This window comes from Mytilus galloprovincialis, chromosome 13, assembly GCF_965363235.1.
Source record: "Mytilus galloprovincialis chromosome 13, xbMytGall1.hap1.1, whole genome shotgun sequence".
Classification (NCBI taxonomy): Eukaryota; Metazoa; Mollusca; class Bivalvia; order Mytilida; family Mytilidae; genus Mytilus; species Mytilus galloprovincialis.
In genome coordinates this window covers 47,224,959-47,250,462 of record NC_134850.1, presented here as the reverse complement: position 1 = coordinate 47,250,462, position 25,504 = coordinate 47,224,959, and the positions used below count along the sequence as shown (strand labels likewise).

The 25,504-nt window shown below is 31.5% G+C and overlaps 1 protein-coding gene across 4 annotated transcripts in view; it reads right to left on the bottom strand.

Moving 5' to 3' along the window:
• The window catches only part of LOC143057152 (uncharacterized), a 77,408-nt gene extending 54,034 nt beyond the window's left edge, over window positions 1–23,374 (bottom strand). The window contains exons 1-3 of one of the 4 annotated variants that reach the window (XM_076230400.1): window positions 23,137–23,374; window positions 19,053–19,105; window positions 15,739–16,179 (exon numbers count right to left, since the gene is read on the bottom strand). In XM_076230400.1, coding sequence (XP_076086515.1) covers window positions 15,739–16,167 — 429 coding nt within the window. In that variant the 5' untranslated portion in view covers window positions 16,168–16,179; window positions 19,053–19,105; window positions 23,137–23,374. Of the gene's footprint in view, window positions 1–2,573; window positions 2,730–12,540; window positions 12,563–15,738; window positions 16,180–19,052; window positions 19,106–23,136 lie in introns of those variants that run through there. The other 3 variants (XM_076230393.1, XM_076230394.1, XM_076230397.1) reach the window with 3 other exon arrangements.
• Between the last annotated feature and the right edge of the window lie 2,130 nt (window positions 23,375–25,504).

The window sequence follows — 25,504 nt, the reverse complement described above, 5'->3', positions numbered from 1 at the left end:
ATGTACATCGGGGCCTGACTTGAACGTGCTGTGTCAGAATATTTCGTACAAAATTATTAAGTAATAGTGCCTTAAGAAAGATAAGACCCCGACTCCGTTATGCTCTGTCCTAACATAAACCCTAACCATATTAGTAGCAAATATAAGTTTTGAAGTCCTTGGGTTTCCTTGACCAGAACTCGAAGAAACAGCTTTCGCATTCAAAATCGGTACAACACGACCATCCATATTGCTGTAAAAAAAAAACACCTAAAAACTTCGAAATTTTTCAGATATTTTCAAACATCCTTATTTAATTCCTTAAACACTAATTGGAAGAAATTAATGAAACATATGACAAGATGAAGCTATAAGTTGTATAGCTGACAATCTATGACAAGGCTATTGTTTTTCATTTATTTAAAAGCAGCAAAATTTATCACCAACCCGCGTTCACTTACTTTTTTAAAAACTCTATCATTCATATTTTGTCAACTTATTTCCCACGTTTGAATACAAACATATATTTTTTACCCAAAGAGTTAACCAAGCAAAATCAAGAGTAATCATTAATAAATTCAGAGCCCCAAAAAGAATCAACAACATTCCATTAAAGGTTAACTTTGCCTGAGGGAGTTGAAATCATTGTTTCTTTTAAATAGTTCTATATAAATCTCGGAAATATCAAAGTATCATCAGAATGCCTCCACCAAATATATTATTTTTATCGGGAATCTTGCTCCTACAACAGAAGCAACAGAAGCAAAGACATAGCAAGTGTCATACTAGTACAAATAATTCTCTATAGATTAAGTTAATTTTAACCGTGTCTAAATGCAAAATGATTTTTAAGTATACGTCAATGCAGTGTATGCATATGTTTGTTTGTTCAAAAAGAAGGAATTCATCAAATCCTCTCTCCTCATGAAAAAATCAACAATATTTGGTATTAGTTTATTTAAGACAAAGATCCAACATCCATGGATAATGGCGCAACATCCATGGATAATGGCGCAACATACATGGATAAGTATGGGACAGCCACACTTTAACCAATAGCAACAATCAACAAGGAAGGATAGAACGAGAACGACAAGCTGAACATTTCATCACAGACGACTACAAACCAAAAGAGGATGGATGCATCGCAAACATGCTTACAAAATGAGAACTTCAGAAACTTTAGCAACCACTTTAAAGTCAACAACTCTTTTATGTACACGGTATTTCATTGGATGGATCCTTCTATTGACCCAGACGACTATCCGCCACGACCTAAAAAAATAGAGCTATTACAATGAAAGAGTTGAATAATTATCAGGCAACATACACTTAAAAGAAGCTAGAAAAATGTCACAAAATGTGTGTTTACATTCCGACGAGCAGGTCACACCAATATTCAAAATCACTCGTCATGAAAACTATCTTTTATTGGAACCACTTGGAAGATTGATGTGTGCGATACTGAAGTGTTTTAAATAACTTCGAATATGCTCTCGCACCGTCAATAAATGGACGGCACCCTTTTCTACGTTGCATTAAAGCCAGTGTATTCGTGTCTTGAACGTATCCATACATGTAGATGTAAGAAAATTAAAACTTGGTCAGTATAAACAAAAATATGATGGAATGCCCGATCATGATCTTAGTTTAACATTTAAGGATCTTTTAAAACACATCAAGAAGCCTGTCTATTAAAGTGATTAATTTTTATATTAAACTTAATCAAACTATATATCTATGACCCTAGACAGATATAACCGATAAGTCAAGTCAATGGTTTGATCATGGGGACATCCAATAGACAATTTTGTAGATACCTAGTCATGTTAAAGTGATCAAAGGTTTAAAGCTGTGTGAGAGAAGTTTGATAGTATATGACATGTAAATAAAATAATTCCTATTGAACAATTTAACTTATTGGATATAATTTATTGTATCTGAAATAGATTGAATATTTCCGAAACCATAAACACATGAGTGTTCTCATCGGAATTTTAGATAATGTAGAGAATGAAAACAAGAATAACTATATACAAACACTATGTTGGACTCTAGATATGTATTTTCTCAAAAAAAGAAGTTGCAATGCCCTACATTTACCATCGTATATAATTCTGCATAGACCTTTGTTTTCAGGAAGACAATAAGCCGAAAATATTACAGTAAAATAGGAATGCAAACAAGTGCACCGATACATAAGACAAGATCGTATCTTTCTTTCTAAATATATATGAATCTAAATTTATCAACCTCGTCGATCTTCCGATTTGAGATGTTGTAAAAAAAACTCTTATACCGAAACAAAAAAGTGAGATGAGAAAAAATTAAATTAAAAATATACCCCCCTCCTTTTTCCATCAAAGATGGATGATTATATGCTAGCAAAGTAATTTAATTATTTGACATCATATTAAAACATGATGTGAATTAGCTTGTTATCTTAATTTTTAAGATTTTAAGATACAAATATACGCATACACATTAAATTAAAAAGAGAAAACCATGTCATGTGTGAAAATACTAGAAAATAAGACGCATTTACATGTATAACGACATTAGGCAGAGTGTGAAACATTTGATGAACGTCTTACCTTTTACCGTGGTGACTGTAATACATGTACCTGGTATCAGGTAGAATGTTCACACTGCACATTCCACATATTTTATTTCAGTTTAGCACGAAATATTCTTTTCATCAACATATATACTAGTTGAACACAACAATAATACAAACATTGGATTTCTTTATTTGTAAATATCTCCCTGTGTGTACTACACGGTATCTTCTCAGATCTGTTTTATTGTTTTAAATATACCTTATCATTGTTTGGCTGTCAACTTGACGGTCTGAATTGTATCTATACATACTTTTTTGGAACGCTTCTTGTCCATAATTCTAATTGTTTAAGTGTGAGACAAGGCGACACGCAGAATAATCACAAATAGTAAACCATATGAAGGTTCAGATTTTGGTCAGTGATATATAATAATGTTTGACCTAAAAACGCCAGTCTAAAATATCCAAATGCAGTTGCACAGAGAAGTTTCCGAAAACGATTTTTTTAAAAGCATCTGCTATAAAATCTTAAATACACTTAAATTCATCCATGCATATTTCCAGATAGTGACGTTCCACACTAAAGTTTAAGTATAGTATATGTATCCTTTATTTATTTTACAACCGAGGAAAATGAATTTAGCATTTAAAGCACCATTTATTAATATAATTTAATCGTTTGGAATTTAAACAACGAAATGTTGTTTTCACGATGTATATATGTAGATAATATCGTACTACAGTATCGCACCTGATAAAGTGAAACTTAGTAAAACAAGATTTTATATCTAACACTTTAATGACAAAGTTTGTGAAGCGAAAATTAAAATTGTTCGTGGCAGTGCCAGATTTAAAACATTTCTAAATTAAGTGATTAACCTGTGATGGTATACTGATTAAGTCACCTGATCTGAGTAAATTGTAGATTTTTCATCAAAATAAATTGTCAACCTTTTCAAATTTCCGAAATTAAATTTGATATAATATTTCAATTTATACTCATAATAAGTAAAATATTTTACAAATGCAAGTGTAATGTGCTTTAATAACAAAAATTATATCCAATTTGACCAACTCAAAGGTCTTGCTTTCAAATCACGGTAACACAATGCTGAGCTTTGTTACGAGAACAAACGCATATTAATATATCTGTATCGGTAGAGGTATTTTTTTGGCAATTAACTTGTACAATTATTATATTTCATCTTTAAAAGAAAATTATGTTTTTTAAATAATTTAATTTATGACAACCCGATTCATTTCAAGCGATAGGTCAACAGGTAAAGAAAGATGTATTATACACAAACAGACTAAAAGTCCATGAGCGACTAGAGCAAACAGTAAACATTAAGTTAAAACACAGATATAATGTACCAAAGAGGTAGTCAGTATTTGATACCAAGAAATTTTGCAGGTGACCATGCAAATGTTTAAAGAAGGCTGTGTGAAGTATTAAAGGGAAATTCCGCGATTTTTTACTTATCATCTAATTATGTTCATCTTAACATAAAAAAACACATTTGCAAAGTTTTAAATTTATATTCCTTCTAATAACGGAGAAAATCAAGTATTTGTAACTTTTTTGGTTGAATTCTCGAGTGGGTCGTGACGTATTAGCCCGATTTATCAATCGGAACAACTCGGCCTTTCTGGTTGCACGAAGAAATAACCTCGTATGCATTAGGCGGAGGAATCATTGTCCGGAAAATTTTCCGATTCGATTCAAAATTATATTTTTTCGACTGGACTGGTACATTTTTTTTACCACTACTGATTTAACTTGCTCCTGTCCGGAAAATTTTTCGATCCGATTGAATTTTATATTTTTTCGACTGGAATGGTACAAATTTTTTACCATTACTTATTTACTTTGCTCCTTCTTTCGCGCCAAAATATTTGGCAGAGTTAAAGTTCTTGATTACTCTGTGATATGTAACCAAATTATAGCGCCACCTGGAGGATAGAACTTCTTTGTGTCGCGGATCACTACAATTCCGGCCAACAATTTAAGAAGAATTTCTCCGTAGTGCATACGAGGCTATTGTACTGCGTAGCGAGAATGGCCGAGTAGTTACGATTGCCCGATTTATTGAATTCTGGGAAAAAATAAAATCTGTTTAACTCTTATAGCTTATCGACAATATACGTAATTAAAAGCGCACAGCTGACGAATGGTCGAAGTTATTAACCACAATATAAGAATGAACGAAAATGAATATGCATATACCGTTTTGTATTGATTGAATTAAACTCCTATAAAATTATCTCTAGTAAATGTTTTTTCATAAAATATTTATTGAACATTTTTACTGATATTGAACTGAAAATATTTCAGTTCTATTTACCGTTATTGTTTTGATAATCATTTCAATGCAACTAATGTGTGAGCAGAGTGTGTATATTATTTTGTAAAGGTCACTGTATATTTCTCGGCTTGAGGTCAATTCGTTTACCTTGTAGCTATTTAGCCGCAGGTGTGAGTTCAAGCGTACACAGGTATAAATGTTGTTATTTGGAAAGGATAAACAGAAAGGATTAGAAAGAGTATGCTGTCACGATGTTAATACACTAAGATTTAATACACGATGAGAATAAAGATACAATAATTAAATTGTGTAAATTAATTGAAAATAAAATTCAGATTCGTAATTCCGAAAGTGTATAAAAATAAAAGGAAACAATTTTTTAGTACTTTCTTAGCGGCAATTGGCGTAAAGATTCAAATATGAAGCAAAAAATAGTAGTTTTAATCTTTTATAAAAACTAAATGCAATATTACCCAATTTGATATACCATTGTACATCTGTTTGATATCATTGACTTTACCGGAATTTCTTAACTTGTATTCAAATCTGGCTGTGTTTAAATGCTAATAAAACTATTGCAATTTTAAAGTTTTTAATTGACAAAAAATACAACATACAACATGCATGATTTTTTTTAGTTTCTTTTTACCATTTTATTCTTACATAATTAAATTCATTTGACAATCATTTACACGAACTTTTTGTGAAAAGAATATCAATTATCTAAGCTAAGGCATTATTTCTTTTGAGGATTTTTGAGGATTTTTTTTAAAATTCTATGATAATATTTGTGCAATGTTGAACATGATAGCCGTCATTAATCCAAATAAGTAATACAGTAGTTGTAATAAAGTTATTTTTTAGTCATGCATAACTGATATTGACGAATTTATAATAGTTCGTCCATACATCGTTGTTCTTGAAACAATCATTATTAGTATACATGTAAGTTTCCTGACGTATAAGAGCCATTGAGGATGAGCTCCAGAGAAATCAGACTAGTGGCGTTTCGTTCGTTTGTTTGTTGGGAAAGGAGAGGAAATGCAACCGCTTGTACAGATAAACGACAGAATTACCATACAAGCATTTATAGTCAACACAATCAGAAAGAGTTCCCATCGTTAGACGGGGAATATGAAGGCTTCCAAGAATGAACAAGTGACATGTCTAACTCTGAACAGTTAGAAAACAGACTATCGACATCGACCGCTTGTTCTTAATATTTGAAACTGTATGCATATATATACGTATACGTTTATGATATATATATAGTGATGAGTTCTTGCGTCTGAAAAAAACTAAATTCCTTCATGGTTATATCTTGCCATACGTTTATATTGGTTTGTAAGGTGATTACTCACAATCGTTATTTGAAAATCCTGTTTGTGAGATGTAGATTCATTTCAATACAGAAATTTCGTCTATATATTTCACAAGTGTATAACACGGAGAAGCTCTGAAGGTCCATTACTCCCATTTTGTTTGGGTGTGAACCATCGATGTTTACAGCAATATCACAGAATAAGATAATATTGAGGTATGGGCGTCATGTGGCAAATATTACATGCATATCGGACAATGAGTTGTCAATCTGTATGAAAAGATTTCCAATACAACCATATTATTGAGAAGGAATGTTTACATGCTATACTCTCGTACTAGTATTACAGGGTTCTTGTGGCGTTCACCTTAGACACACATCTTTTTAACGATGTTTAAAAAAAAGACAGAACCAATTTAATGTCATATTTCCCTATCTTTTAAATATAACTAAAAGTCTTTTATCTGACAAGAATACCCCTATTTAGCGAACAAGTAATTTATTCTTTTTTCTGTTATTGAATACCAAGAAAGAAAATAAATCCCGAAATTAATTTGAAACTTTGATACTCAAAAGTTTCCCAGCAAAATATTCACATTCCCTGGGGATAATTAGTGTTCGTCCAGTGGCATATATAACAATTGTGATGACGAATTACTTCCTTTGTTCGAGAACAATCTTATTGAAATATAAATCTGTGATTTTACTAGGTCCACAGCTTCAATGAACCAAAGCAAAAGTTATACATCGACCTGTATTTAAATCAAATTGGTTCTCTTCTTCTTCTGGTATACAATAGTCTATCGACATTCGATGATTACATACTGTTGGAATACGTGGACTAGTCTATTTACAACACTTTTACCCCTATTTATTCAAAATATATGTTTTTTTCTTATGTTCAATGTATACATGTATATATTTTAAATTGCGCTATAGTTCCGTAACTTTCTATCCAGTCGTATAAACGAATCGTCGGCAAGTGCGTACATTTTTTTAAATCAATATTTCTGGTCTGTTCCAATCTGTCCTTCACTATTGACAATGACTATATATTACATTTTCCCAAATTCACCCTTGGAAAAAATATTTAAATAGATTTTAATTTCATCAAATCTTATTTTTTGGGTATTATTTATATGTTTATGAATTATATTCTTTACACCAGAAATGTTATTTATAAACAAGCGTATGAGTTTAGTAATGACAAGTAAGACAGAGTTGTATATTATTCATCTGATAGTTCAAAATGGAAAGTTATAAGTTATCAGCCGTGTACACTGATCAATACCTGCAGAAGTGAAACGATGCAGGAACTTGCAAGCCCGACAGGAAATCGCTTGAATACCTGGACGTGTCACCTCACACCCCTCACAATACCTTTGGAAGTAATACCTTTAGCCATGCTGGTGATCAGATGAGGGAAGATCAAAATATATTTGTTTATTACTTTAAAGAATTATGAACAAATTAGATTTTCGAAAACAATTTTCACGGAACACTTATTTATGATTTCAACTTTGACTTTTCACCTAATTCCAATATCAACAGTTTAAAAACAACAGACCATGGTAATTTAAAAAAAGTAAGAATATTTTTCGTATCAAGTTAGTTAGTCGGATAAAACAACCGTACGATTGACAAGATATCGACACGCAATTACGACTACATCGGTTACTGTAGTTTTGTTTCTTTGTGGTTTATAGACATATCGTTTTTATTAATCGGGAAAGAAGACAAAATGGCGGATCGCAGAGAATTGATACTCTAAATTTAAAATCGATGGTGATCGCTTATCTAGCGGAATAAAACTTTAATATCTTTGAATTTGAGCATTTTTATACAGAATGAACATAATATCAATTTTTGATTTTTTTGCGAAGTTTCCCTTTAATCTTTAAAGTGTAAAATAACATTTTCTTCAGAGGAATTGGATTTCATGCCTTATGCAGTATCAGGTATCGTCTTACACAACTAAAATATACTTGTATAAGAGGGTATAAACATTCTTGAATGCATACCAGAAAAGTGTCAACTAGAGATATATAAATACTTATTGATTCAGAAATTAACAAAAGTCTCTGGAAAAAACTTTAACAATTCAGGTTGATGAGAAAAAAAACCCATTTAAACGATATACATGTAAGCTAAGTATGATGAGTACGATACTAAACCCCTAACGGGAAGGATTGTGCCTGATATTCATATGCTGAAGACATAATCTTTCAATCAGTTTAATTGAAGTCTGGAGCTGGCATGTCAGTTAACTGCTAGTAGTCTGTTGTTATTTATGTATTATTGTCATTTTGTTTATTTTCTATGGTTACATCTTCTGACATCAGACTCGACTTCTCTTGAACTGAATTTTGATGTGCGTATTGTTATGCGTTTACTTTTCTTCATTGGCTAGAGGTATATTTTTGCGACTGTCCCAAGTCAGGAGCCTCTGGACTTTGTTAGTCTTGTATTATTTTTAATTTTAGTTTCTTGTGTACAATTTGGAGTTTAGTATGGCGTTCATTATCATTGAACTAGTATATATATTTGTTTAGGTGCCAGCTGAAGGACACCTCCGGGTGCGGGAATTTCTCGCTGCATTGAAGACCTGTTGGCGACCTTCTGCTGTTGTCTGTTATATGGTCGGGTTGTTGTCTCTTTGACACATTCCCCATTTCCATTCTCAATTTTAAGATACTTATGACTTGTATTCTGTGTTATGTAAAATAAGGAGATGTTTTATGATTGTCAACTAGATAACTATTATATGAAGTCAAAAAGAAGCAGATTTTAATCAACAATAAGCAAACCCATTATCAAATGGCAACATTTAAAGCTCAAACACATCAAACAATAGGAAAACAACTTTCATATATTAATTAGTTTTAAAAAAGATTACAAGAAGTTCAATCTTTGCACCGAAAGAAAGTCACTGCTTTGCTACAATTACGTGAGATTCATAGCGGATGATCTTGACAGGTCATTCCGAAGTTATACTGGCGCAGAAATTCTGCACACAACCTTTGCGTTTTTTTTAGCATCCATCACTAAGTGTAAATCGTACAAATACGCGGACATCATCAAGTGCAAAATTGCATTCCTTATCGCTTGTTATAAATCAATTTCATCAAAAAATATTTATGAAAATATTAGTGAGATAATCTGCTCTTTATTAAACTGTTTAATAAAATATCAATATAATACGTTACTACAAAACAGATTACTAAAATTGAGAAAGGAAATGGGGAATGTGTCAAAGCGACAACAACCCGACCATAGAGCAGACAACAGCCGAAGGCCACCAAAGGGTCTTCAATGCAGCGAGAAACATCCACACCCATAGGCGTCCTTCAGCTGGCCCTTAAAAATATGTATACTAGTACAGTGATAATGGACGTCATACTAAACTCCGAATTATACACAAGAAACTAAAATTTAAAATCATGCAAGACTAACAAAGGCCAGCGGCTCCTGACTTGGGACAGGCGCAAAATAGCGGCTCGTATAGTAGTAATATCAAATTTAATGAAAATATCACTACAATATAATAATTACTACGGTGAGGTTATTTATTTTATGTCAATTATTTTTCATCCACACAGGAACTTGTCTCAGAAAAAAATACATATATCTGTACCTTAACATAACTTTAAGCTATAGCAATATAATTATTTTTTTTCAATCCAATGTTCAGTACTACAGTACTTTGATTTGATTTGATTTCATGTAATTATGATAAAACAGAATTAAACACACACAGAAACATAATACGACATTGTATGTAGTATATAATTATTTATTTAAATGAAAATGAACAATTTTTAAAAACCTCTCCTCTTAATCATGTTTGTATTTAGACTTAAACTTTAAATGTTTACATGATGTATGTACTATGTCAAATTGCAAAGAATTCCTTTCATAAACTATACATTTAAAATATATATATTTGGTAATTAAAATAGTGTAGAGTTTCTCTATTCAAAAATTCAAATGATAACCTGTAAACGCAAAAAATCAATAATATTTTCATCTTTATGCATAAAATAACTCTTATAAAAGTTTTATAGACCAATGAAAAAACTATAATGAACGTGATTATTCTTTCGATATCGTTAATCGTTGATAAACTTTAAAAATAGGAAAAGCGCTATGACTCTAGTATTCTTCATTCCTATGGAACTTGCCAACGGTTAAAATGAAAATTGATGTCATATGCTACATGTGTACTGTTTTCCCCTGCTAATAATAATCATGTTTAACCTTTTAGATCAACCGACTACATGTATATCCTATACTGTTGTACCCCTATTTTTGACATGTTTACCTTCTATGTCTGCTTGTTTTGTTCACACATCATTGTCATTATAATGGAATTTGATGCGACTGTCATACAAGTGAGAGGTTCAGCTAGCTATAAAACTAGGTTTAGTCCACCTTTTTATATATAAGAAAATGCCTGTACCAAGTCAGGAATATGACAGTTGTTATCCATTCGTTTTATGTGTTTGAGCTTTCGATTTTGCCATTTGATTAGTGACTTTCCTTCATGAATTTTCCTCGTGGTTCAGTATTTTGGTGAATATACTTTTTTCAACCCGACATGTATGAAATAATCTTTAGGGTCATCCATTTTTAAGATTGAACTTGATGATGTAAGTGTGAGGTATTTAGAATCCTTGTAAGACTTTAGTTTAAATACCTGTCCCAGACCAAACCCAATGATTCACAATGTCTCAAATATTCACACAAAAGGAAAGACACAATACATATCTCATAAATCTTTTCAAATGTGAACAAAAATAAATGCCTATTGGCTTTGATGCATTTCGTATATATGTATTAAATCATGTCTATCCTTTTGTTCAGTTTCAATTCTAAGGAAGAAGACATTCAAAACACGTTTTCTAAGGTCAAGGTTTAATATATGAATAAGGCTGAACCTAAATTGCATATTATATTGCAGCTGTCATTACTATTTAATTGTTGTTTCCTAAACGTATAATTTTTTTATTGTTTCGATCGCATTGACGCGAAAGCCTTTTAAAAAAATTTTTAAAACTGAATTTCATCAATGTTAAAGATCTCAAGAATTTATCGATGTCCATTCAATATTTGTTTCAAATATTTCAATCTCGAAATAAGTGGAATGTTTTCATTTCAGATCCTATCATATATTACTTATATGTCTGTTTTGTTTTTCTACACTAGTGTTTTTTTATAAGTTATGAACATTTATACCTATATCTAACTGTATATTTAACGAAAATACCAAACTTCAAGGTAAAGAAGAAAAAGGAAAAAAATAACAAAATTTCGAACTCCGAAGAAATTTCAAAATGGACTGTCACTTATAAAATGGATTATTCAAAAACTCAAACACACCAAAACGAATTGACATTAACTGTCACATTCTTGACTTGGTACAAGCACTTTATTACATAGAAAATGGTAGATTATATTTGGCATTATAGCCCTCTACCGTACGACAGTTGCACTAAGACCACTTAGTCCGAAAACATGTAATATACAAAAACCCAGATGACTTAGGAACAAGAACCCCACTAACAAATCGATATTTAAAATTTCGAGTGTGAAAAAGTACAGGAAATTAATAGAAAAAGACTCGTTTAAGTTTCCCCAGAGAAGTTAAAGGCAACATATAAGCTAAAGGAGACATAATGTCAAAGATTAGCAGTACTGATTCCTCATTGTTCTTTAAGATATAATTTCTGCAGTAATAGACGAAGACGACCATTGAAACTCCATAAAAAGATGTTATTCACAAGCACATTTGAAAGTCATCGAAATTATATACTTTCTCCCATTTTTTTGCCGGATTAAAATTTGGTATCAGTGATGAGAGATTTTTTAATAAAAGGAGAATATGTAAAAATGTTGATGACTATACTGTTCAAATAATAATTTAACGGTGATAATTTGAAAAAAAGACAAAATAAATGTCTTACCACAGGCATTATACCATCTTTAACAACTACCATAGCTTCGTAGTATTACATAATAGATCTATTTAAACCAATCCACGACCTTCTACATTTCATATCCTGTTCCTTCCCCCTGTTACACCAACTCAACCAATACACATGTACGAAGTCAACCCTTAACCTTAGACACAAGGACCTCTTTTAAAAAGATATATACATATCTAGCAATACAACTGTAGATATAAACACATCCAAATTCTTACATTCCAAAGTCCCATATGCACAAAGTAAATACATTCTTCAAATTTCATTCAATAAATGATTTGAAAAAAAAACAGCTATTAAAGCATAAAACACGTAGTGTTTATATGCACATTTGGTTACCCACAATGCCCTAACACACCTACAAACGAAGAATTAAAATCAAAGACCTACCTTCATAATTGTGACCGATCTTAAAACTGTCTTTGAATACATGGCTATCTCTAGGATCTGTTTGTCTATGTCAAATATGTTGACTTAAAGAGACACAACTTGTCGACATTTTCAAAAAAAATGGCTTATCGATGAACAAGTTGAATAGAAAACTGAACTCGAGGACAACCTCAAAAACTATATCTTCTTACTATAGTATACAATAAGGTGTATTGAATGAAGATAGTTAGATGGGTTTCATTCAATAAGACCAATTCAAAGATTTAATTCTTAAAATAGTTTGCGTGCTTGATTTAACGCATACTAAAATACATCTTTTGTTTGTCAACATTATTTTGGCCCAATTTTTGTTATGCCCGATTAAAGAAGATTTTCATTTGTCGAACAATTTTCGAATAAAGACATATTATTACTTATCATAATGATACTAAAACTGAGAACATATTTGCACGGCGGGTGTGTGTAAAGGATTAAATAAGGTAATATTCCGTTATGTATGTTTTGTCAATAGATATATATAGGTTACGACCTTCATTATAATTCTTCAATATAAGGTCAAATAATTTGTGAATGATGTTATATCATTTTACTTAAGCCAATCACGCTATGACATTGAAGATAGTTAGTTGTGCCACGCTATGACACTAAGATAGTTGTGAGAACATTACCATTTTATGATATATTCTTATTCCTATAAAATAAACTTTGGTGCCGTTTGTTGAAAATAAAGCAGTGAATTTAAAGGTCTTACTGTTATATAAGAAAGCTATTATGGGTTTAAACAAATTCCAGCTGAACCTCAGTTCTTGGGATATTTTCACATAAATATTAGGACACAAACGAGCGTAAGTTAAACTGAAATACTTAAAAGTATTTTTTTGTGTGAAATTTCAAATGGTGTGGCGTATATTTGTAATAGATTTATTCAGGTTTCTTCCAAAAAAGGAATTTAATATAAAAAATGAAATAGATTGTGCAAATCTTTCATTAAACTTTCGGTATATTCTCTAAAGGATGAAAAAAGTTATGGATGTTTGGAAATCTTAACCTTAGATAACATCTTACTGGGAACTGCAACAAAAAAAAAAAGATCTCAGTCAATTTATCAGAAAATATAGAAAAACGAATATTTTTTTTCAAAATTTCTGAACACTATCTTTTGGTGAAAGAAAAAATTAAGAGTTTTGTACGTTTGCATTTTTATTCACATCTAAAACCCAGGTGTCTTTGCGCGACCTGTAATCGATCTGCTTTAGTTTGTCTCTCTAGTTTACATGAAATCCAAGTGAAAACACAGTAGGTACAGCTGATGAAATAGTATCAGTCAGCTATGGTACCACTTCTGAAGTAGTATCAGTCAGTTATGGTAACGCATCTGAAGAAATATCAGTCAGCAATGGTATCGCTACTGAAGTACTATCATTCAGCTATGGTACCACTTCTGAAGTACTGTCAGTCCGCTATGGTACCACTTCTGAAGTACTATCAGTCAGCAATGGTACCGATACTAAAGTACTATCAGTCAGCTATGGTACCGCTTAGTCAGCAATGGTACCGATACTAAAGTACTATCAGTCCGCTATGGTACCACTTCTGAAGTACTATCAGTCAGCAATGGTACCGATACTAAAGTACTATCAGTCCGCTATGGTACCACTTCTGAAGTACTATCAGTCAGCAATGGTACCGATACTAAAGTACTATCAGTCAGCTATGGTACCGCTTCTGAAGTACTATCAGTCAGCTATGGTACCGCAACTAGAATACTTTCAATCAGCATTGTACCGCTAATGAAGTGCAATCAGTCAGTTATGATACCGCTACTGAAGTACTATCAGTAAGTTATGATACCTCTACTGAAGTACTATTAGTAAGCTATGATACCTCTACTGAAGTACTATCAGTAAGCTATGATACCTCTACTGAAGTACTATTAGTAAGCTATGATACCGCAAACTGAAGTACTATCAGCTAGCTATGACACCGCTACTGAAGTTATATCTGTCATCTATGATACTGCTATTGGAGTATTGTCAGTCAGATATGGTTCCGCTACTGAAGTACTATCAGTCAGCAATGGTACCGCTACTGAAACACTATCAGTCAGATATAATACTACTACTGAAGTATTATCAGTCAGATTTAATACCACTACTGAAATATTATCAGCTACAGGTAGCTAAGATACTGCTTCTAAAGTTATATCTCTCAGCTATAATACCGCTACTGGAGTATTGTCAGTCAGCTTTTTTACCGCTACTGAAGTACTTTAAGTCAGCTAGGTATCGCTACTGAAGAACTATCAGTCAGCTATGTTACCGCTACTGAAGTACTATCAGTCAGCAATGGTGCTGCCATTTCAATACTATCAGTCAGCTATGGTACCGCTACTGAAGAAGTATCAGTCAGCTATGATACCGCTACTAGAATACAATTAGGTAGCTATGGTACCACTAATGGGGTACTGGAAGTCAGCTATGGTACCACTACTGAAGTACTATCAGTCAGCTGTGGTATCACTACTGAAGTAATATCAGTTCGCTATAGTACCACTGCTGAGGTAGTCAGAAGGACAGAAACATATGTATAAAGGGGCTACTAAGATAACAAATATCTTATATCTAATGAACTCGTCCATTAATTTGTTTGTTGCAGCGTTTTAGCAATGCCATGGCGTTGTCAGTTTATTTTTGATATATGAGTTTGAATGTCCCTTTGGAAACTTTCGCCTCCCTGTCATAATGGACGTTTTACCCTGAAGACGAGGGATTTGTTGCTTATATTATAAAGTGACGTTTTCCTAAATATTATATTCTCTCAATATAATACATTAAACATGGATTACTTAAAAATGGAAATCAACTTGTTTTTTTAATCATAAATACTCGTAATGAGTCAAAATTGGATGTGACGAAATTGGATGAGACGAAATTTTGGTTGAGAAGAACCAAAGTTGGGTCGGAGGATTCACAAAATTGAATTAATTGCATTCGTTCTGTTGATACGACTGGCTTTAAGATAACGAGAATCGACTGCCTTTCTAATTGAAATTCATTTACTAAGGAGTTTGAGTATTATGAAAAATATTTGAAACAAACAAGTGACAACTCATCATACATTGTGTATTACTAATACATGTAAATGTATAAGGTATAACCTTTTAAAGGATAATTGGGATGTAGAATAATATATACTTACGGACTGATATTTTATTTGTCGAGCTTCATACTTCTTTTTCCGTGTTTCTCGTATTTGTCGTTTCATTTCTCTGCGTTGTTTTCTTTCTTCTGCATTTTCATAATCAATTTTTCTTAGAATTGACAGCAATATTTTAAATACAGGATCGTCTTGTGGTGGAACGTTTTTTCTTTTTCTTTGTTTTAATCTCAAAGCATTTAAAATTTGGACATAGTTCTTGACTTCTTCAATCTGTGATTCTCGTCGATGGATGAGAAATTGCTGATGTGCAGCCTCGTTGTCGGGGTTGTCTTGCTCTACAGGTCTCCCAAGAAGAACAAACTTGGATTCTGGTGTGCGTTCTAATAACTTTCCTTGATAATCTATCCCAAGCATAGATCTTCTCTTTTGTATAGCATTCTCCAAAACATCAACTTGCATACAAAACATCGTGTGGTTTATCTGCAATTGTGAGAACAACGTGTCACTCTCATTCGACCTTGTCGTTAACAAGAAATAGATGGTACATGTGTAAAAAGGTGACAAGAAAACATAATTTGGGGACAAAACAAAAGTAGTACATTATTTATATGGATGACCTATAAACCAAGTTGTGATGTTTTGTACATTCTTAAATTCAAATATATTTCTGTGGACAAAATAAAAGTAATTACATTATTTATATGGATCACCTACAATTTATAAACCAAGTTTTGATGTTTTTGTACATTCTTGAATTTAATTTTTGTTCAAAGGGACTGAACTCTTGCAGTTTTATAAATAAATTTAAGAATGTCAAATTATGAGAGATGATTAATGTCCTCAAGTGACTAAATTAAAAATGCAGTTGTTGAGCATATAATTAAGTGACGGTTTAATTCCTAAAAACAGATATGACATTCGTTTTTGTATACACACGCAAAATCTGTCAAAATCTTTCAAGAAACTGTTTCAAACAGTCTTTAAACATTTATCATTAGGATAATTTTTCAGTAATAAGACATACTGGTATTCCAAGCTTATTATATTCATGTAAAGTTTCGATACAGAAGCAGGCGCAGATTCAGACACGTGATTCAGACCCCCTCTAAAAAAGAAAAGTAGTTTATAAGTAAAATTACAACTTTTTTTTGCCAAGTATGGTCCCTTTGCTTGTATTCCCTCCTAACATCAAAACTGTATGGTAACCTTATATGTCAGACTGAATTCTTGAAAATGGTGACAATGTGAATCAATTTAGGGGAATTTGATTACATATTTTTGTTTGAGGAGAATATTTGAAAATCAGTTGATACATTGTAATACACAAGAACCATACTGGTTTTTTTTATATATAGACATGTATTTGATTTTTTTTTCAAAAAATACATTTGAATCGTTTCTCATTTATAGATTGACCATAACCTATAGCAGCAGCCGGATAAAGATCATGTTTATGAATTGTCAGCTGACGAGTTGCTTAACGTCCAGTGGCAAATAGTTCATAAATGTGGATGCTATGTCGAAGCAATTTCGAACACAACAATGCCATAGTCCTCGTTATTAACCTGATGTGTGTTGTATGGGTATGAAGGCTTATTATGTCATCATTAGAGACTTTATATGATGTGAAACAATACTTTTTTAAAAGTATAGTTTTTTTTACCATAATGCTTGGAAATGGTGTTAAGACTTATGTTCATAAGTCATACATCATTTTACAAAGTGGATATTAAATTGAAATCTGATGACGTTTTGAAACTATACATTTATAAGAAACATACATACAATGTTTGTGGGTGGAGCTCAAGTAAGAAGGATGTTAAATTGCATATATTAAGGCTATTTCTGGCAATGGACTTAGATAAAAGATGTAATATGTCAAATTTCCACATAACCTTGACATGACAAAGAAAGTGAGGTGGGGGTCAGATAAACCGAACTGGAAATATTTGTACAACTTATAATCATTCCAAACACCAAATACACTTAAAATATAGTTGACCAATTGCACACCCAAGAAACATAAAAATGAGGTCATGGTCAGATAACACCTGCCTGTTGGACATGTACACCTTACAATAATTCCATACACCAAATACAGTAGAAAATTGTTTATAGTATCTGAGATATGGACTTGACCACGAAACCTAACCTTAATCACCGATCCTTGAAATGAGGTCGAGGTCAAGTAAAAACTGTCTGACGGAAATGAAGATCTTGCAAGGTATGCAAATATAGTTACCCTAATATTACTCTAATAACAGAAAAATTCAAAAATACTAAAATTCTTTACTTATTTTTAGTACGTAACAGTAACTGAACCATGAAAGAACAATGGACTTATGTCAGACAGAAACTTCATAACATGAAGCCTCTATATAAAAAGTATGGATGATCCAGATTTGCTACCTCCTGAATTATTAAGATTGTAAGAAGTTTGTTTACATCCGCCGGATCACTGTCCCTATGTCGAGCAATGATGATCTTTCTGTCACAGGCTCGACAGAAACGTTAGATGCTCGGCACCAAATAATTATCTTCGATAACCTAATTTAACCGAATTTACAACGTTTCTTAATCCAAAGCTATTAAAAGTATCCTTATACATTTACTGCGGACGACTGGAATTTGTTTGAGACTGTATGATTTAAAGTGTTTTTTTTTTATATTATTGTCGTTCACTTAGATAACTGTGTTACTGTTAACACACTATCGTCCTCTTTTCATTCTAAACTGTGTGGTATCATGTCAATGATGATTCATAGTGACTTCACATATACGATCTTATTCTTTGGGACTGCAAAACTCATGCAAAACGCGAATCTGTTTAAGAACCCAACTCGGATACGTATGTAACATTTTGAAGGGTAAATATTATGCTTTTTATAAAAGCCAAAGTTTATTGCTTTATTTGTGCCTGCCTAGAATATGTTTGAAATAATTGGCACTTAGTCTAAATGTTAAGCAAGTCAACAACAATCATTCAAAACGACTTCATACACCTCAGACGAAGAAGTCAGACTTCAAAATAAATCATTCTTAATGGAAAAATGTTAAAATTTGACCTAAGAAACGAGATGCTAAGAAAAACAATAAACGCAATCATAAATGTACTTTTAATTAAGAATTGGAATATAGTACAAATGGTATTTGATATCATTTTCAGTACGATTTGAGGGATTGCAAATAAGTAAATGGATATGCCTGCAAGCTTTCATAATAAAGGAATGTTTCCAAAATAAATTAATAATAAAACATTTTAAATGGTTCTACTTAACTTTAAAGTTTAAACAAAGTATCAATTTTTAAGTTAAATAGTGAATAAATTATTGATAACAAAAGTGAATACTTACATTTTTATAGTTTAAAATCACTTCTCATAACAAGGTCTCCTATTCAGTGACATCTGAAAATGGACAGTAAAATATGTGTCATTTATGGTACATTAGAAATATATTATAGTCTTGAAAGTGATAGTTTAATGTGAAGGAAAAGATATCGCCGTTTGATCTGAAGTTTGGCCTTAAAATAAAATTCTGTCTAGTGTCGGATGACAGTAAGACGTATTTTGTTATGTTTTATTGGTCAGTTTATTGTCCGTAAATCGATTGATAATAAATATCATTTTAATCATCATGTTATTGAGTAAAATAAAATATGATTGAATTTTGTGTTAATGCATCTGTAAGCGAAGAAAGATGAACAAACTGTATTTATTATGAAGTCATTTCAAAAGGTCAATGCTTTCTACATTGTGAATAACATATACATGCATCCAAATTTAAATACGATCCCTATGGACATTCTATAATGACAGGGGACCTCAACATCGTCCATGATCAAACATTTAAAAAATTTGATGCTGTTTCGAAGGGCTTGCCATTTTTATAAATTTATACACTGGAAAAGTGACCTTTTTATTTATTTATATATATCGATCTAATATTTCCTCCCCAAAAAGAATGACTCATTTTCATTAACTGATTTATTATTATGATATTACAAACATAACCATAGAACTAAGAGACTGAAAAAAGATGAATCGACTTTACCTTTAATATTTGATCAGGAATGAGTTATCCAAAGAAAAGTTATTATTTTTTTCGATTAATATTTCAACTTAACGTTAACATCAAAACAGAAAAGAAAAGAACCAAAGAAGGACGTGTCCTTACTCACATTTTAATAAAGTAAAAATCTCCCAGTGTACTGTACTATTTGTTCACAAGCATTTCAATATACGAAGGAAAACATTGAATGTTAGATGCAATTATAGATAATATACAAATAAAAATGTAACAATGTCAATATAGTAGCTTTAATGAAGCAGTGATATTTAGTCTCATTTTAATGAGGTAATTTTAATTTAAAATATCAACCAATAACTATGCTGTCCAGACTCGGACAATGCCTAAGTGGCCAATATTGATATTATTGTAACGGGACATTTGATTCAAATTGAAGTTAAAAGTCTAATATTTTGTTAAGTTCTAAACCAAAGTACACATCTAATTAATATTTTATTTTAAAAATCTAGACAGAATAAATGACGAAAAAAATGTCCCAATTTTAATTAACGTCTTATTTTAAAAATCTAGACAGAATAAATGACGAAAAAAATGTCCCAATTTTAATTAACGTCTTATTTTAAAAATCTAGACAGAATAAATGACGAAAAAAAATGTTCCAATTTGAAAGATCCGAATATAAATAGTAAAGTTGGCCGATTACTTAGATGTTTTTGGTTTCTCTTTTTAAATTTAAATGAAAAAGATTTGATATGATTGTAAATACGGCAACTCTTCACAAGAGACCAAATAACACAGAAACTAACAACTATATGTCACCGGACAGCCTTCAGCAATGAGCAAATGTCCCTGTTGGCCATATAACTCCTTAAGTATTTATACACCCTTTGCTCCAATTGGTTTTGTTTTTTAGCATTTAAGATGAAGATAAATCTAGAAAGATTCGGACGCACCTAATTTATTAAATAGATATCTATAATATCTACTATGGAACATTTGGTTTTAGGGATACATCTACTATTTTTTTTCTAAATCAGACTCGGTCTTGGACGGAAAAAATAGTTTCTCCTTTAGCATGTTTGAAAAAAAAAATCATACAATGTCGGGTTGTTATTTAATTAGGGTATACCCCACATCAACTTTTATTCATAGTTAAAATTCAGATAGTGCTGCCCTTAAAAATATATAATGTACTTTTTGATATATGTTGTTATTATAGGTTTGGCACTCGTGACCTTGAAAAGTTGACAAATTATGTTGTTGATGCATGGAGCACGACAGCTCCTGAGTGGTCCATGTGGTAAAAATTGTGACAAATTGCTATGGAGATGTAAACAAGGTCAAGGTTCAGTAGAAGACATTGTGATTACGGACCCTGTTTGCTGGAAGTTACTACAAAACAAATATATGATCAATTATACAAACACCTTTAATTGCATCATACAATACTTCATTTTACATGTCAAAACAATAATATACCAAAGTCACGTATGTAATGTATCCAATAAATAAACAAAAATAGAGCAGCTCTCTCAGGGATTGGACAATACCTTTGATGTTGTTTTTTTTTTTTTTTTGGCTTTCTAAACATCCAGTGGCAAATATTTATTGCAAAAGTAGGAACAGAACACACTATAGTCCGAGATTACTCTGACGTCCAACGGCTGTTTTGCCAGACAAGCTGCAGTGAGTGGAAAACGAGTGTTTGTTGGATGGAGCAGCTATTACGCCTTGCCAGAGGCAACATCTAGACTTGTGAGGGGGGTTTTCCTTTTCAAAGGTTTACTGTGCATGGGAGGGGAGAAGGTTAGGGTTGACCACATTTCTATTCTAAAGTCAACCATCGGGCTACTTAAGTTTAAAAATTCAAATACAGAATGATAGTAAAAACAAAATTTCATGCAGAAAATATCTAAGTCTACAAAAATTGGGGTTGATATACTACTAGGTTGAATATGAACACATTGGGGGTGGAGGATGAACAGGCTTAATTGACCAGTACGTGTATTTGGTTAAACTTAAACGTTGAACTTTATAACAAAAAAAAAAAAAAAAAAAACTCAGACGCAGTAACTGCGTTACAGAAGCATCAATTATACATAATACATGAAATTAGCTACTAGTAGTATAATTATGGAACTATAAAATTCCAAGTTAAACAGAGTTCTAACGAGTTTTGTGTAAGCATGTTATTCAGCATATAACGTAGATTACAATATTTTTTTTTTTATATATAAAGACATCTTTTCTTTAAGTCATCTGGCTCCCGGATTATAACATTAAAGATACACATTCTGCTGCACCAGATAAATGTATACAATAATATCGGAAGAGTCGCTGTGTATATAAATACCTATAATTCGCCAAACCTCCTGCTAAGTCTTTTCAGTATTTTAAATGACAATTAATTCTATATTAAATGCTCTTATGCTCATTTTACAAGTCAATTTGAATAATTATGATGGGTTTCAAGTTTTATCTGTATAATGTTTAAATGCAAAAAATAATGTTATTGTTACTGTAAAAGTCTATTAACGTCTATTTATAACATATAACATAAGTTCCCCTGTAAACTGTTATAACAAATCTTTATTTATTCCATAATTTCGTTTCTTGTTGGAACAAATATTCTATATCTTTTATTACGTAAGGACCCCATACTGTAACATTAGTTCCAATAATATTCAAGAATGAGTCTTCCAATTTAAATAATTTTCAAGAATATGTCTTCCAATTGAAAAATGTATTCAAGAATATGTCTTCCAATTGAAAAATATATTCAAGAATATGTCTTCCGATTGAAATAATTTTCGTGAACATGTCGTCCAATTGAATCTTATAATATATGAAGGAACTTCTAATATATGACCAGTCTTCGTGTAAAACATCCTCGATGACACCATAAATGATGATAATTAAAATGAAACGTCAAATGGTCTCTGTTTATAGAAAAACATGAAAATTTACTATATACATTATATAATAAATCAATGGATTAAAAAACTGTTTAACATAATTATTTATGGACAAAGTTCATCATGAAAGTATATACATGCACTAGCACTGCAGATTGACGAGTGCATAGAACCTTATAAGAAACCTTAACCAGATGGCATGCGCCAATTTATGATCATGATTTTTTTGTAACTTAAAAATAAATGACAGGTTCTGAAACATTAACAGTAATTTATAGCATAAATTAACGCGCAGGTCATTTGCATTCTAATTAATATGCTAGAAAAAAACATGCCTGGTAAATGAATGAACTATTTTCTGGAAGACCTAGGCTAGTGAAAATTTTGCAGCTTAAAAAAATATACAATTTAACATGCATTGAAATCAATGTTATTAGCTAAAATAAAAGAAGCTGCAGTTATTCATAAAAAAAACCAAGAAATTTCGAACTCACCTTTTTATCATATTAGTTATTCGCCTCCGGTATCAGTAACGCTAAAATTCACACGTTATAGACTCCCCATTCTTGTGATAGCCATTACAAACATCACGGATATATTATCAATATGTTATCACGTCTTTTTAAAGAGTTAAAATCTATATTCCGATTTAAAGTCTATTTGTAAATATGTTACATTGTTATTAGTTCGTATTCTTTATCAAATTTCATTTCATTATCGGGTTTGAAATTTCTACAAAGAGTCGTAGGGGGTATCAACAAACTGAAAAAAATCTACCACTATAGTGAAATCTGAGCTTTATTCATGAATAAGTATTCGAGATTGCCCTTTCATAAAGACAATGGCTGATCATTAAGTGGAAAAAACCCTGATCTCGGATCACCGGTGAAATCCGACAACCGACAGGACAATTTAAACTATCATACATTCTTTTTAATTAATTTTTAACGTATATTGACAATACAAGAAATTTTATAATCCTGTAGATTCGAAAAAAGTTTTTAAATGTACATTGTATATATAAGTAAATTCATCAGTGATGTTATCATCACCGTCCGTCAGGATAATTTAAAGGGAAAATTCGCGATTTTTTACTTATGGTTTAAATATGTTCATTATGACATAATATATATATTCACAAAGTTTTATCGCTATATGTGCAGTAATAAAGGAGAAATTCAATAATTAATGAAAAAATATTAACAACTTCCTGTAGGTCGTGACGTTTTCTCCTGGTTTTTACATGCCGGGATTTAAAATACAATCATTAAAAGTCTTGGTTTTTAATCATATTTTAACGTAATCGTAAGCGCGCCGATGACTTATGCTTTATCTAATAACCAACCGATAATAAGAAGATAAAACGCACAGACGTGCAATTGTACACATTCATGAGATAATTTTTTTATGTTAAACGTATATATTCGAATAATTTTTTTAGACAACACAAAAGTTATAAATTCATTTTTAATTCATTCATTTTGGACTGATAAGGTGAACAAATTAAAGTACAATAATCTGTAAAAACAATGTGTTGGTGTACTCTTATTGACCTTTTACTGTCTCTGCTATGACTAGGTTTATACGATGTGTGTATTCACGGTTCTGTGGCAATACTCGTAGATGGCTTGTTGAAAGGTAAATTGTTATTTGCACTTCGGTATTTAACCACGCCTCTAGGGCACACCTTGCCAGGTGTGACTGTCTATTCGGATCAGTGGATTATAAAACAAGGGAGCATTTAATACACACATTTAAATTACATATTCAAGTTGGTGACAAATGAAAATAGATCGCCGTGGAATTATTCAATTATATTTGGTGCTATTATTTATTTGAATTCAAATAAATTAATTTACTAAGAAATAAACAATTTTCGGTTAAAGACGGGAAACTTAATTCATGTGTTAGAATGAAATGATACACACCTCTTGTCCTTGATTTATGTCTCATAAAAAAGGGAAACTTAAAAATTAGAAATAGCTTTACCAAAGCATTTTGTTTGTCTTTATTAGGCAAAAAAAATGTACGAGAACACTTACATTTAGACTTTTGAAACCCATGTATTAATCAATATCTGAAGATAACTCTACCGAAGCGGAATATAATATGTACGAATAAAGAAAAAATACATTTGTTTTTAAATCTTTGCACATTTAATATGATTAATTATTGTTATCTATTGTTCATTTAATTACTTAATTAGTACCTAAAATATATCTACCGCTTGGCATCAAATCTCGGTGTGGTAGGAAACGATTATTACATATAGATTATATCATTTGGATGAGGATTTGAGCTAGCCTATAAAACACATTAATTAGTTAACATACATTCGAGACCAAAAGATATTAACTTTGATAATTCAATTAACTTTTACTCACATATTTTTCTCTTATGATTTGTGCGAGCTTGTTTCTATAGGACAGTGTATATATGGTCCAAAAATTAATCATAAAATCATAACTAAAAATGTCTTGTTCGGAGAATGATAGTACTAGCAGTGGTTCCAGTCCGTCAAGAGAGGCAGATCTTGACGAGTAAGGTCAATTTAGGTACGCACTAGAGCCAGAGTATACCGAAGAAGAGCTCCATGAAATGGCAGCTGCAGAAAGTTCCCGAAATCAAGATATCCTGAGCAACCCTCGCCAGTTTAACACAGATTGGTTTGCGTGTACTAAATGCATAGTTATGCCGTTATTGACGGAATGTCTTTGTTGCCACGAATTTACTCTCTGTGATGGTAATATTGAATTGGGTGAATGCATTAAAGGGAAACTTCGCAAAAAAATCAAAAATTGATATTATGTCCATTCTGTATAAAAATTCTCAAATTTATAGATATTAAAGTTTTATTCCACT